Genomic DNA, 16,338 nt, shown 5'->3' on the forward strand with positions numbered 1-16,338 from the left:
TGGATGTCTCATACTTGTTCCTTTCGTTTTTCTAATTGTTAATACAAATTCAGGTTTTACATAAATTTATTTTCCTATTAAGAAGTTTCACACTTAAAATACTCATCAGTGCTGAAAAAGACAAGTCTGGGCCCTCTAACATCTGTGAGACTCCCAAATAAGAAAATAGCCTAGGCTATATTTGCAACCAATATCACCTTCTAATGTATTAAACGTCCCCAGAAAAACTAAGCTGAAATGCATTGACCAGGTTATGCTCCTCCATCATGGATTGTAGTTTAAAATCAACAGGGCGTATGCTCCCAAGTCACTCAAGCACTCTTGAAAATACTATTCTTGTGTACTTAAATAGGGCTTAGCCATCAGCAAGGGACTCCTGGTGCTTAGGCTGGGTTAGCCCTAATGTGGAGCTTGCTTATTATAGAAGCTTCTATTACTTTTTGAAACTTAACATTGTAACTCATTTGTGTGTGTAGGTTCAACCTACTTCAACCTTGTAAATACCTCTCCTTTTCCTACTTCATAAATCTTTATTATGGGACTGGTTACAAGCCTAGGTGCTGGAATTAGGGGTGCTGCTGCATCCCCTGGCTTGAGGTGGTTTCCATTACAGACAGGGTTTACAGTTCAGTTCAATGGCTTTCCACACCCCAGTTTACAAGCATTGTCTTGGGTGTGAGCTGGAGTGCAATTGACGTGGGGTAAGTGGCTGGCTGTAATCTGAGCATTGCTGTGGTTCTGGGTGCCAGGGACCATCTCAGGCTCAGCTGGGGGGTAAGAGAGTACGCAGGGCACGCTCTGGGCTGTCATAGGGCCTAAGGAGGTTACACTCCATGACGGGTTGGTGGAAGCTCACTGCAGAACTCGCCACCGCTTTGGGATTTGTGCCCTGAGCCGGTACCGACTCCTGAGCCACTGCGGGCACCACTACAGCATTATTTAAATCACCCTCTTCTAAATTGCTCCACCATGGTGCGGGAGGTGGGGGTGTCTGTCTGTCCCTGGTCCCCAGGCCAGGCCGCCCTACCTAGCTCCCCAGCTCCAGCCCTCGCACTTCCTTCTTTCCCCTCCCCCTCCTCTGGACTCTTGCCCACACTAATCATGGCCTCCTTTTTCCCTCTGTCACCACCGTGCGCATGCCAGCCGGGTGGGAGCACGCGCAGTACAAAGCACCGGGAAACGGGGGCGGAGTCAGGGCTAATGAGCTGCCGGCCGGGCGGCTCGCGAGAGGGACGTTCCCTCCACCCCCCGGGCGGTAGCGGAGTGAGCCCGTCCCTCAATGCGCGCTGGGCAGGCCGGGGCAACCAATCAGCGCGGGTGCCTCCTTAGCGAGGGCGCGCGCCGGGGCTGTATCCCAGCCTCCTATTGGCGCGCGTGCTTTCTTCACGGGGGCGCGAGCCGGGCCCCCTCCCGCGGCAGCCAATCAGCACGCGGCATTGCGAACCTCTGGGGGCCGGGTCGCGCGCGTCCTCCTTCCGCCCGGCCCCCCCCTTCCTCCCTCCCCGCACCGAGGCGCGTCCCCGCTGTAGCCCCAGCTCCTGGTCCGGAGCTACCGCCTCCTCAGTCCCGTTCTCTCCGCCCGGCCGGGGAGGGAGCGGCCCGGGGGGCTCAGCCAGGCGCCCTCGGAGCCAGCGGGGGGGGGGGCCCTGACCCCCACCGCGCCCCGCAGCCCCCCACCCATGGCGGCCCCTCTGAAGAAGGGCCCCGGCGGGCTGATCGGGCTGATGAAGGACGCGTTCCAGCCGCATCACCACCTGGGCCCGCACCAGCCCGGCGCCGTGGACAAGAAGATGGTGGAGAAGTGCTGGAAACTCATGGACAAGGTTGGGGGAAGGGAGGGCAGGATTTGGGCTGGCGGGGGGGGAGGGGGAAGAGTGAGCCGGGGAGGAAGTAGGAACGGGGGGGGGGGGAGACAGGATTGGGCTGGAGATGGGGGAGGGGCTAGAGGTGGGGGCAGGATTAGGCAGGGGAGGGGGTTAGAGATGGGGGCAAGATTGGGCTGGAGGATGGGGATGGGGCTCAAGATGGGGAGGGGCAGGATTGGGCTGGAGAGGAAGTAGGAAGTGGGAGGGTTGATTGGGCTGGAGATGAGGGAGGGGGGCGAGAGATGAGGACAGGAATGGGCAGGGGAGGGGGTGAGAGATGGGGGACAGGATTGGGCGGGGGATGCGGAAGGGGGCTAGAGATGGGGGCAGGATTGGGCAGGGGAGGGGGCTAGAGATGGGGGCAGGATTGGGCGGGGGATGCAGAAAGGGGCTGGAGATGGGGGACGGAGTTGAAGGGGGCTGGAGATGGGGAAGGGGGCTGGAGTTGGGGGACAGGATTGGGCTGGAGATGGGGAAGAGGGCGAGAGACGGGGGACAGGATTGGACTGGAGATTGGGGATTGGGCTGGAGATGAGGAAGGGGGCGAGAGATGGGGGCAGGATTGGGCTGGAGTTGGAGGAGGCTAGAGATGGGGGCAGAATTGGGTTGGAGATGGGGAAGGGGGGTGAGAGATGGGGGACAGGATTGGGCTGGAGAGAGGGGGCCAGAGATGTGGGAGAGGAAATTAGACTTTGGAGAGGTATGTGCTGTTGGGAGAGGCTGGGGCAGATGGTAGTGGTGTTCAGGAAAGGAACAATATGTCAGAGGGAAGGCTGGACTTCAAGGGGGTGGTGGTTGGGGGCAAGATGGAGAGCTTGTTGAGTGGTAGGGGGGCTGGAGTGGTGGTCAGCACTGTGGCAAGCATACATTGCAGACATGTTCTTGACTCTGACCTATTTGTGGTAAACAGTACCCATGTAACTAGAGGAAGGGTTTTGCTGAGGTTGGCCCACTTGCTTGTGAGTTCCAGCCAACTGTTGAGCATGGTCTGCTCTCTTGATGGCAAGACAGAGGTCTGGGGTACCATGGCAGTTTGGAGAGCTCTATTGAATGCGTAGTGACAATGCACTGGGATGCAGCCTAGAGGCTTTTTATTAAAACAAAGTTTCGAGTACCAGTCACGAGACCCTGTATAATTCCCTCTGTAATAAACATGCGGAGTTATGCTAAAATAAGGGAAATGAAATCTCATGCTTCATAGCATAAAATGATTGCTGCAGGAATCAAAGGAATCACTCCCACAACTTCCAGCACTACATATCCAGGTTCATTAATTTATTTTACCCCCAAGCATCAGGGAGGTGGCATGCTGGACTAGTTGGCTTGATGGTCTGACGGAATGTGGTAAATTAAGTCCCGGTACTGATGGGTATATTAGTAGAGGAGCCACTGCTCTAAATAGCCCCAGTCAGTGCTTAATTTTAATTCTAGAGAAATGTGCCAGCCTAGTTTATACCTAGATGAGTGATACTGGCACTATTCTTCATGCCACAAATGGGCACAGTAATCCAGGAGGTAGGCTTAATGGGAATATATTTTCTTTATTATACGGTATATGTTTTTTTGTAATCTTAGTTGTGACATTTTACTTTTCTGTTGTTAATTTCCATGGATAAGTGATGAGACTAAATTTGTATAGGATTGAGATATATTCGTGTCTAAAATGAGTGGCATACTTCATAATGCTAGGTTCAGTTGAAAGAGTAGATTAGTGCACAATGAATGCAGTTAGAAAGCAGGTGGCAGTACTTTGGGGAGTGCTACACCATCCAGCTGCCCCTCTGGGACAGGATGGGTAGGGCTGATGGGCAACCCTGCCGACCCATGCATTTCATCTTTCTTTCTCTTTTAACAGACTGCATTTGTGCATGTTAAACCCTGGATCTCCTGCAGCAAATGTTGTAGTTCTGTTCATCCTGAAAGGAAAAATAGAAATACCTTTTTTGAAAGACCACTAAGAAACATTCATGCCAAAAAATTCCCTTTAAGTGTTGGCAGACTACACAGGGTTGATTGTGACCTTCTTTTGCTATGTATGTGATGAGCTTTCCTATACATGGAGAAATGGGACATAGGAAGGTAATACAGGTTCTTGAAAGGTGCTTATGTCTCTTTCCTTGTAGGCACTGAGAGCGAACAGATGAGAGAATAAAAGTGATAACCAAAATGTTGGAAAGGTGTTAAATATGCATATTTCTGCATATACAGATGTGATGTCAATGCCTGGATGTGACTTGTTCTAATGTCAGTCTCCATTCCCATGTATATAGCATGCACATTCATACATTCATGCTCAACTACATAGACTAGTCAGGCAAATAAAAAAAAAGTTGGAATTGGAAAGATGGAGATTACCTTGGTATGTCATCTTCCTGTACAAAAGCAGCATTTTCTGGGCGTCTATGCAGTTCAGTAGTGGTACTGGTAACCAAAGTCAGTTCTTGGCCACACACGTTTTCCTTATCATGAAATTGTGATCCTTGAAATAAAGCAAAGAGTGCTGTAGTTGCTTTAAAAATATATAGAGGAATTTATTTTGCCTGAATTTCGTTGGCTTCCAATTCTACAACCTCATTATGAAATGCCTTTGTTAATAAATAGTGGCTGAAAGCTCCAGTTGTGTGCTTAATAATAGTTAAAATATTAAAATCAGACTAAGACCCTGATCTTGCAGTCTGACCTACATGCCCATTAACTTCAGCAGTTCTGTGTAGACGTAACAGTCTGTTAACACACATTCTGTTACAGGATTGGGCCTGAAATAGGCTATCTGCTTCTTAACACAACAAATTGCCAACTGTTAACTAGGAATTGGTTGGGGAAAGTCCGAGGAGGTGGGGAGAACTTGTGAAAAAATTTGTGAAACTTTGTTTCTGTTGTCAGTTATCAGGCCATTTCAAATACGCACAAACTCAAATAGGCGTATCAGAAAATAGTTGATGGGTGCACATATGATAAGGGATCTTATAGATTAGACACATATGCTATGTTTGTATCTGTACAGTGACATAAATTCATTAACCCATAAAATTAGTTGGTATCCTGCAAAAGCATTCAGGCATTGCTGTTCTTCAGGTGTGGCTAATGAATTTCCTACACAAGCTAACAGTTGTCCAAGAGCTCTAGTCCATTCTCTCCGCACATTTTGACATGGTGCCCAACTTCCATCTGAAGAAGTTTTATTTTTGTTTCATATTAATTTTGTCCCATGTTCTTCCCACAGTTGCCTTCGGTGACACATAATGAGGCCAAAGCTCCAGTGTTGGGCAGCACTCCTTCGTATATCCAGTGGGATGTTCATCTTCAGTTACCTCTTTTTACTCATTATTTATGCCTTGGCTGTTGATGTGCGCTTCCGTAGTAAGGCTTGCATTGGGTTTCTTGACTTGTGACAAGGGCTTCATCAACATGGTACACCAACTAGGATTCTCAAATTTTAACGAATAGCATTCTTATCTGTTAAAATTTGAAATAAATGCTGTAGTTGTAGAGCTAATTATTTGACTCATTACTGCACAGGCCACAAGCGTATAATCCAAGTATTCAGAAAGTTCTGTTTTCAGTAAATCTCAAAATTAGACAGTTGCAAGAATAAATAAGCATGCCACTTTAAACAGAAATTGGACACTGGATAATCTCTTTCCAGTTGTTGAGATGGATCTCATTCATGGTATTCTGAGTGCATCTAGTATGTCCGTGTTACACCTTGTCTACACTAAAAGAACAGGAGTACTTGTGGCACTTTTTTTTACAGTGCTGAAACTTTCACACTCAGGGGGTGTGAAAAAACACCCCCCTGAGCGATGCAAGTTTCAGCGGTGTAGACAGTGCCGCATTCCCAGCGTTGAGAGTTACTCCCCTCGTGGGGGTGACTTTTTTACAGCCATGGCAGCGCTTTAATGTTGGTAGTGAAGAGATACCCTTAGTTGTCAGTGAAATCTTTCTGTTGGTTTGCCATCTGCACCCTCATAGCTTATTTGGACTTGACTTCTGCAGCCCACTGCCCTATGTGAAAGCAGCCATTTAAATAACAAATAAAATCACTGGCCAGATAAATGGTTGCTTTGGGTGTGGTGTTCAAAGTTTGGTTCACACTTTCGGGGAAAGTATACTCATACATTCCTTTTCAACCTTTGGCAGGTCATTTTGACACTTGAGTGCAAGCTGTGGCTTGTCTGAGGTGTGTGGCCTGGTGCACCTTGGTTAGGAGCTAAAATAGTGTTTGGGCTGTGCTAAGCCTCTTTACCCCTTCCAAAAAACAAACAAACCAAGAATGACTTTGTCCTGACATAGAGTATCACTGATTGGAACAATTTTGTTCCCCGTTGAGGCCCGCTTCTGTTCTATTTCATGAGGATAAAACAGTCCTTTTGACAGCTGATGTATCTTCAAATATTTGGCCACTTTGTAGATGAATATTTATATATTAATTGCAGCTGGAGTCCCTGATCAGGCCCCTGCCATGCTAGGTGCTGTACAGATACAGAAGTAGGTCCAGTCCATGTCCCAAAGCGTTTACAGTATGTAGGTCAGACTCTTTAGGGCCACACCACCTACAGTTTTGTTAGAATATCTGCCCCACTCTGGCAAACATTAAAATAAGGAAACCTTGTACCTTAATATGTTTCCGTGCCTTTTGATGTGATTAAATAGGATACGGGAATATGAGGTTGTAGTACAGTTTTTGAAACTTAGCTAAAGTAGGACAGGAAACCTTTTAAGTTCTTTAGGCAAGTATTTTGTCTTTGTTCTGTAAGACAAGAACTAGAGTATGATGAATTAACGTGGTTATAAACACAGTTTGCTTATTCTAGTATGCAAGATTACACATGCTGTTCTATTATATGCAGTTCTGGCATATAGCATCTGTTATATTGCACATCTAGATATTACCGGCCACCTTGAAATTTCACTCCTTTGTGTATTCTAAATGTTTGATGGCAACTTATGAACTTAATCTAAATTCAGCAGTTTGCTTTCTTATCTAGAGGTTGAATCATGTCTTTGAGGCTCTGCTGTTAGATGTCTTATGAGCCTTCAAAGTGCTGCGACAGATAGCACACTAAGCATCTCAGTCACTTCTTTGCACTGCCTGTAGCCATCCTATACATTTTTACTAGGCTAAAGTGGGAGGAACTGATTTCAGTCTCATTTATCCTATTTCCTCATCTTTTCACTGTGTTGAGCCATTAAAGCAGGGCTTAATATCAGAAAATTTATTAATGTAGTAAAGTAACTTGTTAGTGCTGCATCTTGGCAGGAGGGAGTTGCTTTATATATTTTTGTCGATAATGCAATTGATAATTTATCTTCAGAGCCTAATCTAGGCAGCAGAATAATAGAAATAACATCCAGGGTATGTCTACAGTGTAGCTCAGAGTGAGCCTCCCACCCCAGGCAGACAGACCCGTGCTAGCAGGGATCATTCCGGCACACTAAAAATAGCTGTGTGGAGGTTGCAGCATTGGCAGAGGATTGGGCTAGAGTTGGCTTGAGCTAACGTGGCTAATCCAAGACTCTGCCGATACCACGATGTCCACACAGCTATTTTTAGTGTGCTATCGCAAGTCTTCCTACCCAAGCTGGGAGGCTTGCTCCCTGCTGCGATGAAGACATAACCTAACGCTGTTCTTGGGCATTTGAGGAACCGGTTGTGGAAATTCTAAAATACTTAGAGGGGTTTTATAACTGGATGGGACGGAAGAATAGTAGATTTCACATTACAGGATGGAGAAGAAATTGGTGGTGGCTGAGCTAAAATAGCAAACACCTCTCTAACCTAAATGTGGATGTAATTCAGCACATTTTTTATAATTAACATCTGGAAATTTTGTTGCAAGTCACCCCTAACAGTAGTGATGTGATCAGGCGTGACTTCGGCAGAGGCTCAGAAGTTGATAGGTACTGAGTTGCTGATGTTTCAGGGAAAAAGTAGATGCTTGACTTAGGGGGAAAATGGAGCTATATAGCTTTGTTTTTTTAAAAGGAAGAAAACATCAAACTCCTCATAGGTCTGTTTAGGAAAACAGTGTTGGAAGGGAAATAGGAGTTGGGAAGTCAATAGAGAGAGATTTATCACTCCTAGGTTGTTTGGTCTTTTTTGTTTTTGTTTCAGGGTTACTGTCAGACCATAACTTGCAAACAAATTTTTGCACCTATGTTGTTAACATCCTGAGCTCTTTTTACTTACCCTTGTTACAAGTCCTAAAGAATAGAGAAGAAATTATTTTTTAGGTTTGTTTTTTTTTACCTAGTGCTTTTGACAGCACTTTGTGAAGTCAGTTTCACTGTTTCCTCATTCTAGTCATAGTTCCCCTATTTTTGTGAGTCTTTAACATAGCAACAAGGAAGAGAAAAAAACTTTTAAAAAATAGGAAATGTGATGGTTAAACTGACAGTGTCCCTTTTACAAGGCTAGAGGAAAATTTTAAAATCCAGTATACTTGTAGTTATTTATGCTCTTTGTTAACGTTTTTCATTTCTTTCAGTTTGGAAACAGAAAATCAATTTCAGTACTGTTTGTAGTCAGTTTAATTTTCAGGCGCTCCTTGCTGAGAGTTTAAAACATTGCAAGGGAATGTGTTTGTTCACAAACAACTGTTTTCATTTAAATGATTAAAAATATAGAAACATTTCTGTTGGTAAAAGCTTTAGATTTAAAATAGTTTTACAGAGAGGCCAAATTTCAGTTGACAGTGTCCATTTAAGACCACAGCTATTTTTAAGTCACTTAAAAAAACAGAAATGGCTTCTCTTTACTCTGAGCGCACCTAATGTAAGGTATTTGCTGTCTTTCTGGATTCACTGTGGTAGCAGCCAATCATGGGGAGAGAATGAATGGAGTGCATGGTAACTTGCTGATATGCTGCTGGTTTCCCAGAGCTGTGAACATTCCTTTTAACATGGTCATGATGCTGCAAGTGCACAGATAGAGAAGTAAACAAAGTGCAACTTCTTTTTTTTCTCTTCCCCCTAATGTATTAAGAAAAGTCAGTTTGCTAAATGACAGTTTGTAGGCAAGTAACTTTATATTTGAGTGCTGATATTGGTTGCTTTTAAAACCACGTATGGGGAGTTGTGAACTTCAGCTGTTGAAATAGGTGTCCGTTTGGTCAATAATTAAACGTATTTAAAATTCATCAGGTTATAAAACCAAAGTTTTTCAGCTTTTCTTGTCTGTAAACTATTTACTTTGGATATTCATGTGGGGTATTTTAATGAAAAAGTTTTATAGAGGTTGTGAGAATATGACCTGTCTGCAGAATTTGTTGCTTTTCTGCGAAAACATGTCGGATAGAATATCAATATCAAATAAGTCTGTATAGTTACTGACATGCAGTAGGTCTGCTTCCTACATAGCTGGATAGTTTCAAGAGATAACAGCCTGTGCCATTTCCTATTGTAGCTGACCCAGAGAAATGACTGTTCTGTGTTTTTGACTTGTCTGCTTCCTTCATGTGGTTTCCCTACAACTCACCAAGAATAGTTTTAAACCCAATTGTTTAAATAACAAACTAGATCTGTAGAAGCAGTAATGTGCTATCTGTAGCTTGCTTTGGGGACATGTTTAGGATCCTTCCATGCTGCCAAGTGAAACTATGGTCTCAGAAGACAATTGTGTTGTAGCTTGGTTCCCTGATAAGGTTCATTTTACAATGTATGAAAGAAGCACCAACTGCAGCACCAATCTTGTGATAACTCCTCTCCTTGTTTAGATCTCCTGGTATTTGTCAGTTCAGAATGGAGGGGACGTTTAGTTTATTTGGCTAGATTATTTCCCACCTGTACATTTGGTGCTCCTCCAGAGTATAATTCCTTCTCATTATGAGAATCATATTCACCTGTCTGAGACTTGATGCAGTCAGTCAGTCATTCCCTTGGTGGAAATTGAAGTCTCTCAGTGAAGCCATGCATTATTGGAAGACATGTGTAACTTCTCCACACTGTGTTTCTTGCACGTATCCTAAAAGGCTGAGTGAAATGCTAGAGCTCCATTTCAGACTAAATTAGTTATTTGGTTTAAATATTTACTATTCAGTCACAGCTTGTGAGGCAAAAGTAATGGACTAAGTGTTTGTGTGTAATATGGAGAGCCAGTTAACTTTTTCAGAAAGTTACCTGATAGCATATAGTAGTTTTTTTACCAGATTTTGTGTAGGTGATGTACTGCATAGTGGCACCAGGTTGTTCTTGGGGCTTTCTTATCTACCTTCCTAAAGCCTTCTGAAGAAAGTGATCTTCTGCAGCATTTTGATGAGATCTGCTTTGTAATATCCTTTTGCACATCACTGGTGCCAGTTTAGACCTCAGTTGTGCCTTTTGGTATTAGGAAGTCAAAACTGTTTTTACACTTCAGTAGAAAGCTTTAGGAAATGATTACACCAGCCTTATTTTATGTTTGAGGTGAACACACCAAAGACTAGAGCTGTTAGCTGAGTCTTATTCCCAATTGCCTGTTTTTTTTTGTCTTTTCAAAAAGATGGCTTTAGAACTAAAGCACTGAATATTGCTTTGTCATGCTAAGTCAGTATTTCAGCACTTTGCTGGAGCTCAGAGAGCCCTAATAACTTAGGAAGTTGCATTATGTCTTCTGTAGCTAGCTTTCTCTCTCCCTTGACTAGGTAATAGAGAATCTTGGCTGTTCTGGATACAGACAAGGCCTTGGTGTATGATCCTTTTTTAATACAGTTTTTCCTATTGATTAAACTTGTTTTCATGAGCTTTGTCATGTAGTTGCTCTATTGCAGACCACTAATGTTCAGAGAGCTGTCTGGTCATATATGGTTACAGCATCAGCATTCTCTTTGAAGGTTGAGTGAAATTTTTCTGTTCAGTTATGGTGCCTAACCTGTTGTATAGAAGCAAAAATAGATGCATCTAAAATGGCAAAAAGTTTCCTTACTGATAAGCCTATTAATTTGTTTTGCACAGTGTACTTGTGGAATAATTGACTCAAATTCTTACTAGCTAGGAATGTGTAGATAATCTTACTGCTGTAATACAAATTAGAAAACCTTTCCATTAGAAAGAGTAGGTATTAAGGTAGTAAGAAAAAAGTAATCTCCAAGACATGCAAGGTAATTTGCTAGAAAGTAGGTTACCATCGTCTAATTAACTTTCATTTCATCACTGACAAGTAAAACTAGAGCAGCAAGTGCTTTTGTGAACAGATTCACACAAGGGAGAGAAATAACTGCAGAGGGTCAAATTCTGCTCTCACATTTGCATGCAACTTATTGAAGTCAGTGGAGATGCATATCTGGGGACCCAGAACTATGTTCCTGCCAGTAAGCTGTTTACCGCTAAAGTTAATAGAGTGTTTCAAATGAGATTTGGGTGCCTCTGCTTTCTGTATAGAAAACCTTTTTTGTGTTCACTGTTGATAGCTGTATAGTTGCTTTTATGCTTGTCATTCATTGTAAATGTACACATTCAGGGTCAAGTTTTTCATTCAAGTGGACCCCAGTAGTGTACTGTATTCTCCATTATAGGGCTTGTGTACACAGGGAAATTAACTGGAATGATTACGTTTATGTCACATATAAACTAAACTGGAAAGAGCCCCTGTTATTCTGGAGCAAGAGTGCCCACATGGGGAGTTATATCAGTATAGCTACAACGGTATCATTATACCAGTACATTTCCCCATGTAGACAAGCCCCAAGTCTGGATCATATCTTTTTGGCAAGACAGCAGCTTTGTCACCAAACACTACCTAAATCAGTGGCTCTCAAATGTTTGTACTGGTGACCCCTTTCACACAGCAAGTCTCTGAGTGCGACCCCCCCTTATGAATTAAAAACACTTTTTTATATATTTAACACCATTATAAATGCTGGAGGCAAAGCAGGGTTTGGGGTGGAGGATGACAGCTCGCGATCCCCCATGTAATAACCTCGTGACCCCCTGGGGAGTCCCAACCCCCCAGTTTGAGAACCCCTGACCTAAATGATATAATGAAATATTATTGCATCAAATATTTTAAGATTAATTTTGTGAGAGATGTAACCTTCTGGAACCTAGACATCAGTGCTCATGAAAACATGTTAGTCTGTAGATTGCGATTTTTATGAAGGGTGGAAATCTGTTCAGGGACTAGTGCGTTTGGGCAGATGCAGTATAATGTGAAATTATTTATATTTCAGCATATCTTCTTTTGCATTTCAAGCAATGTCACTGATCATCTATTTAAACGATATTTACTTGTAATTTTTAAATAGTCTTAAAATTGCAAAATGGTGACTTTTTCCATTATTCATGTATTGCAGGTGGTGCGTTTATGTCAGAATCCAAAACTGGCACTGAAGAACAGCCCACCCTATATTCTAGATCTTCTACCTGATACGTATCAGCATCTACGAACCATCCTGTCACGCTATGAGGGGAAGATGGAGACCCTAGGAGAAAATGAGTACTTCAGGGTCTTCATGGAGAACCTGATGAAGAAGACCAAACAGACCATCAGCCTCTTTAAGGAAGGGAAGGAGAGGATGTATGAGGAGAACTCTCAGCCTAGGTAATGGGGAAAAGTTACTACAAATACTTGTAGCACAAGTCTAGCTGAGTGGTTGAGACCTTGAATTGAACAGCTTGATAGTTCATAGAATCATAGAATCTCAGGGTTGGAAGGGACCTCAGGAGGTCATCTAGTCCAACCCCCCTGCTCAAAGCAGGACCAAACCCAACTAAATCATCCCAGCCAGGATGATTGTTGGTATGTGGGAAGGAAGAAATCAGTGGTGAAGAGATTTAAGGTTAGCTGAAGAGGGTAAAGTGTGAAGTAAAATATTATTCTGTGCTGGAATGAAGGCAATGAGAGGACATGAATATGAAGAGACATTCATACTCCAGATCTGATCATTCCTGGCTGTGACTTAGCTTTCATTTGAGTCACACTGATATAAAGAATAAGGTTATTTATGTTCTGAATCGGTTTTCAAAGATGTACCTGAGTACAGCTCCATGCCAAAGTAAAGAGCCCCAATAAGGCTCTTTTGTATGTAAATCTGTAAAGACTTCAGAATAGCTAGTTCTGTGGTTTAAAACTAAGTATTTAATATTGAAAGACTAAATTTTACAAACTTTAATTGTTTGAGTCGTGACCTCTCTCTGTTAGTTTGATTGTAGTTCTGGAGGTTTGACGAAGAAAAAACCAATACCCTGAAGTGTAGGAGGCAGAGGAAAGGAAATCAAGAGATTTGTCCTAAAATTCTCTCACTTCTTTTCATACCATACTAGAATTTGAAGTTAGGATGAAGTTCTGTTTTGCACATAATTGATCTATTTTGAAATTAAAGGAACCTGAGCATATTCAGAGGTCTCAGAGGGAGAGGCGTGTTCTTTTGGCAAGTCACTTTATCAATGGCTTAGCGATGTCCTATTACTAAAAGTAGTATGCATATATGGCTGCTACTTAAGCTGTTTGATACAACTGAGAGCAAGGTTTTGTTGACTAACATCAACAAAGCAGAGATAGACAGGGCTGCTCTTGGGTGCTTCTATTTCTTTTTCGTTGAAGATTCTCAAAGGGTAGTGGTGGGGAATTTTTCTCCTCCCTTAGAGTGCTGTCCCAGGTTCCGCAGATTTCCATCTTGTCACCCTTCTCATTTAATCTGCATACTTGGGTGTTGCAGTGTTTATCGGGGAATCATGGTGTTTTTGGCATGCTGATACTTTACATCTCATCTGACGCAGCTATAATAGTTCAGTTTGCTGCCTTACCTAGTGACTTCTTGAGATTGGAGAAAAGGATGGAGAGCTAGACTCTGTCTGATAAAACATATGGCGGTGGCTGGTTGGCTTGGAAAACAACCAGAAAATGTGATGAGGATATTTGCTCCTTTGTCAGTGAGGATACGTCTGTTTGTAGTCTAGGTGGCTAGTTAGACTCCTAGCTGCTTTTACATGGTCAAATGTCAGTAACAGTGAGAGTGACTTTTTTTTGTCTATAGATGACCATGAGTTTGACTGTTTTGGATTCAAATGTTATACCTGTCATCCATGCCTTTATTACCTCAATTTAAACTACTTCATTACTGAAGCTGGTGCAGAATTTGGCAGACTGCTAATTAAGGAAGTATCTCACATAAGCACGTTACACCAGTGCTCTGTGATCTGAATTGGCTGCCTGTCGGTGTCTGGGTGGATTTTATGTGGTTGGTTTTGAATGATAAACTCTATATAGACTGAGGCCTGCCTACGTGTGAGGTACCTCGTCCTTCCTTGTGCCCAGCTGTCACAGCTGAGATCAGCAGACACCGGAGCTGGAGTCCCCTAAGTATAAGAATTGGGAGCCGGGGATGGGGGTGGAAAGGTTACCAGCAGGAGGTCCTCTTTGTGGGCACCCTGACATTGGAACTTGCTCCCCACTTGCACCAAAATAGCCTGAATGTGAAGGGCATTGCAGCATGCTCTGGAGGTTACCTGTTTTCTCTGGCTTTTAGGGAGGGAAGAGAATTATGGTCACTTTAAGCGGCAAGAGGTTGATGGAGGGAGGGAGGGGGAAGGGTTAATGCTAATTTATATTTATGTAGCCACTGGTGGTACAAGATAATGGAGGGAGTCGTAGAAAGTGTATATTTGTATTGAACTATTTTCAAAGGGTGCCTAGGGCACTGGAATAGGTACAGTTTATTTTTTATGCACAAACTGGAGTAAGTAGAAAAATGTGGAACTAGCTGGATCAGTTGAGTTTAGTTGCAACTGAATGACTTACGTGGATGAAGCCTTTGCAGCTATTCGCTTCTAATATTTTGAAACCAAAATGGGAAGTGATGGAGCCACTTTGCATAAATGTTTCTTGATGAATTTTTATTTTAATGTATTCATGTAATATGGCTTCATTGTTACTGTTTTGATTTCCCCCTTTCCGTGACTACTCAGGAGTTTAAGTATTATTCTGTTAAGTTATTTTACTTTTAGATGGTGCATCACTAAAAATCTCTTCATAGCGATTTGAAGTTTTCAGGTAATTTCTTGAATGTGGGAGGAGAAAATGGAACTAAAAGCTGCTGTTTAGCATTGCTTTTTGACAAATTTGTGATTTTGATTAGCAAGGATTATGCTACACTTCAGAGTTAGCTTCAAAGCTGTAAATCTATCTGCCTTTAAAATTTAATTCCAATTTTCTGTAGGAGGATTTCAAGGTTTGGGGCCAGTATAATGAGTGAAGCCAAATTAAACTACTGGATTGTCCCTTAAGGGAAAATCGCTGCTTCCATAGACTCTGATTGACTCTTCATAGATATCAGAATTGAAACGAGGGGTAGGGCAGGGAAGACTTCTCAACTGGAAACACTTAAATATGTATGAAAAGTTTAAAAAAAATAGCGGATAGTGGGGAGGGGGCACGCCTAGGGGATAACACACTTTTAACGTGACATATTATATGAGTGAGAATGTTTAATGTAAAACTGCAGTCATTTCAGCTTAGCTCAAATAAAAACGTGCATGATACAAGAAGCATTTGTCACCATGGATTAACTGTGTAAACTGTATTTTAATTAAAACTGGCCTTTGGGTCTTTTGCTGGAGTTTTCTATCTTCCTGGAAAACCTTTTGGGACACTGGCACCTGGGAACCCAATGTAAGACTGTAAACTGCTCTGCTGTGTAGTGAACTGCAGAAACACTTCAATGTAAGGTTAATTTTAAACCTTTCGTTAAGAGCTTTTTAATTGGAAACTAGCTTGCTTTGAGCTCCTGTGCCATCACAAATGACCTTATCCAGATAAATCCACCTCCAGTACTAGACTCAGAACTGGTACAGTACTGAACATACAGTAGAGTACACTAACCTGTTGATTGTTTCAGTACTGTGATCCATCATCTGAGCAGATGCCAACTGACAGGCAACATCAATTGTTAAGTCCAAAATTTTAGCCACAAGAATTGATCTTCTGACTTCTGTTCCCCAGATAGTTCCATAGCACTGACATGAGAGAAGCAAAGAAGAAAAAAATTACTGTACAGAGTTAAAACAAGAATGCACATTTCAGCTAATATTCAAAGCACGTTAATTGACAAGATAGGGATATTCCAAATTGGTACATATGAGCTGCAAAACGAGTGCTTTTGCAGGCAATTTTACCATCTGCCAGATGGAATCCGACTAGCAGTCCCTCTCTAGAGTCATGCTTCTGATGGATTGACAGTCAGACACTACATCCGTGGAAGTGAAAATTTTTGGCCCGTCAGAATTGGTAAGCATGCTGGTATAATTAAATCACAGCCCTGCTACTTTCACCTTCTCCTTCCCTACTCTCCATTTATCTCTCAACCCAGAAAGAAGTAGTCACTGATGTTTGCATTATGCAGGTTTCCTCGGCCTACACTTTAGGTATGCTTTAGCCCAGGGGCTGGCAACCTTTCAGAAGTGGTGTGCCAAGGCTTCATTCATTCACTCTAATTTAAGGTTTCGCCTGCCAGTAATACATTAACGTTTTTAGAAAGTCTCTTTCTACAAGTCTATAATA

The 16,338-nt window shown here is 42.7% G+C and overlaps 1 protein-coding gene across 1 annotated transcript in view; it reads left to right on the forward strand.

Annotated features, from left to right (window-relative positions):
* Positions 1–1,597: 1,597 nt before the first annotated feature.
* CBL (Cbl proto-oncogene) overlaps positions 1,598–16,338 on the forward strand; it is a 50,815-nt gene continuing 36,074 nt past the window's right edge. Inside the window, exons 1-2 of the mRNA XM_044996776.1 lie at positions 1,598–1,823; positions 12,134–12,381. Of these exons, the coding sequence (XP_044852711.1) occupies positions 1,680–1,823; positions 12,134–12,381 (392 nt within the window). The 5' untranslated portion in view covers positions 1,598–1,679. The remainder of the gene's footprint in view (positions 1,824–12,133; positions 12,382–16,338) is intronic.

The sequence above is a fragment of the Mauremys mutica genome, chromosome 22 (genome assembly GCF_020497125.1).
Source record: "Mauremys mutica isolate MM-2020 ecotype Southern chromosome 22, ASM2049712v1, whole genome shotgun sequence".
NCBI classification, from domain to species: domain Eukaryota; kingdom Metazoa; phylum Chordata; order Testudines; family Geoemydidae; genus Mauremys; species Mauremys mutica.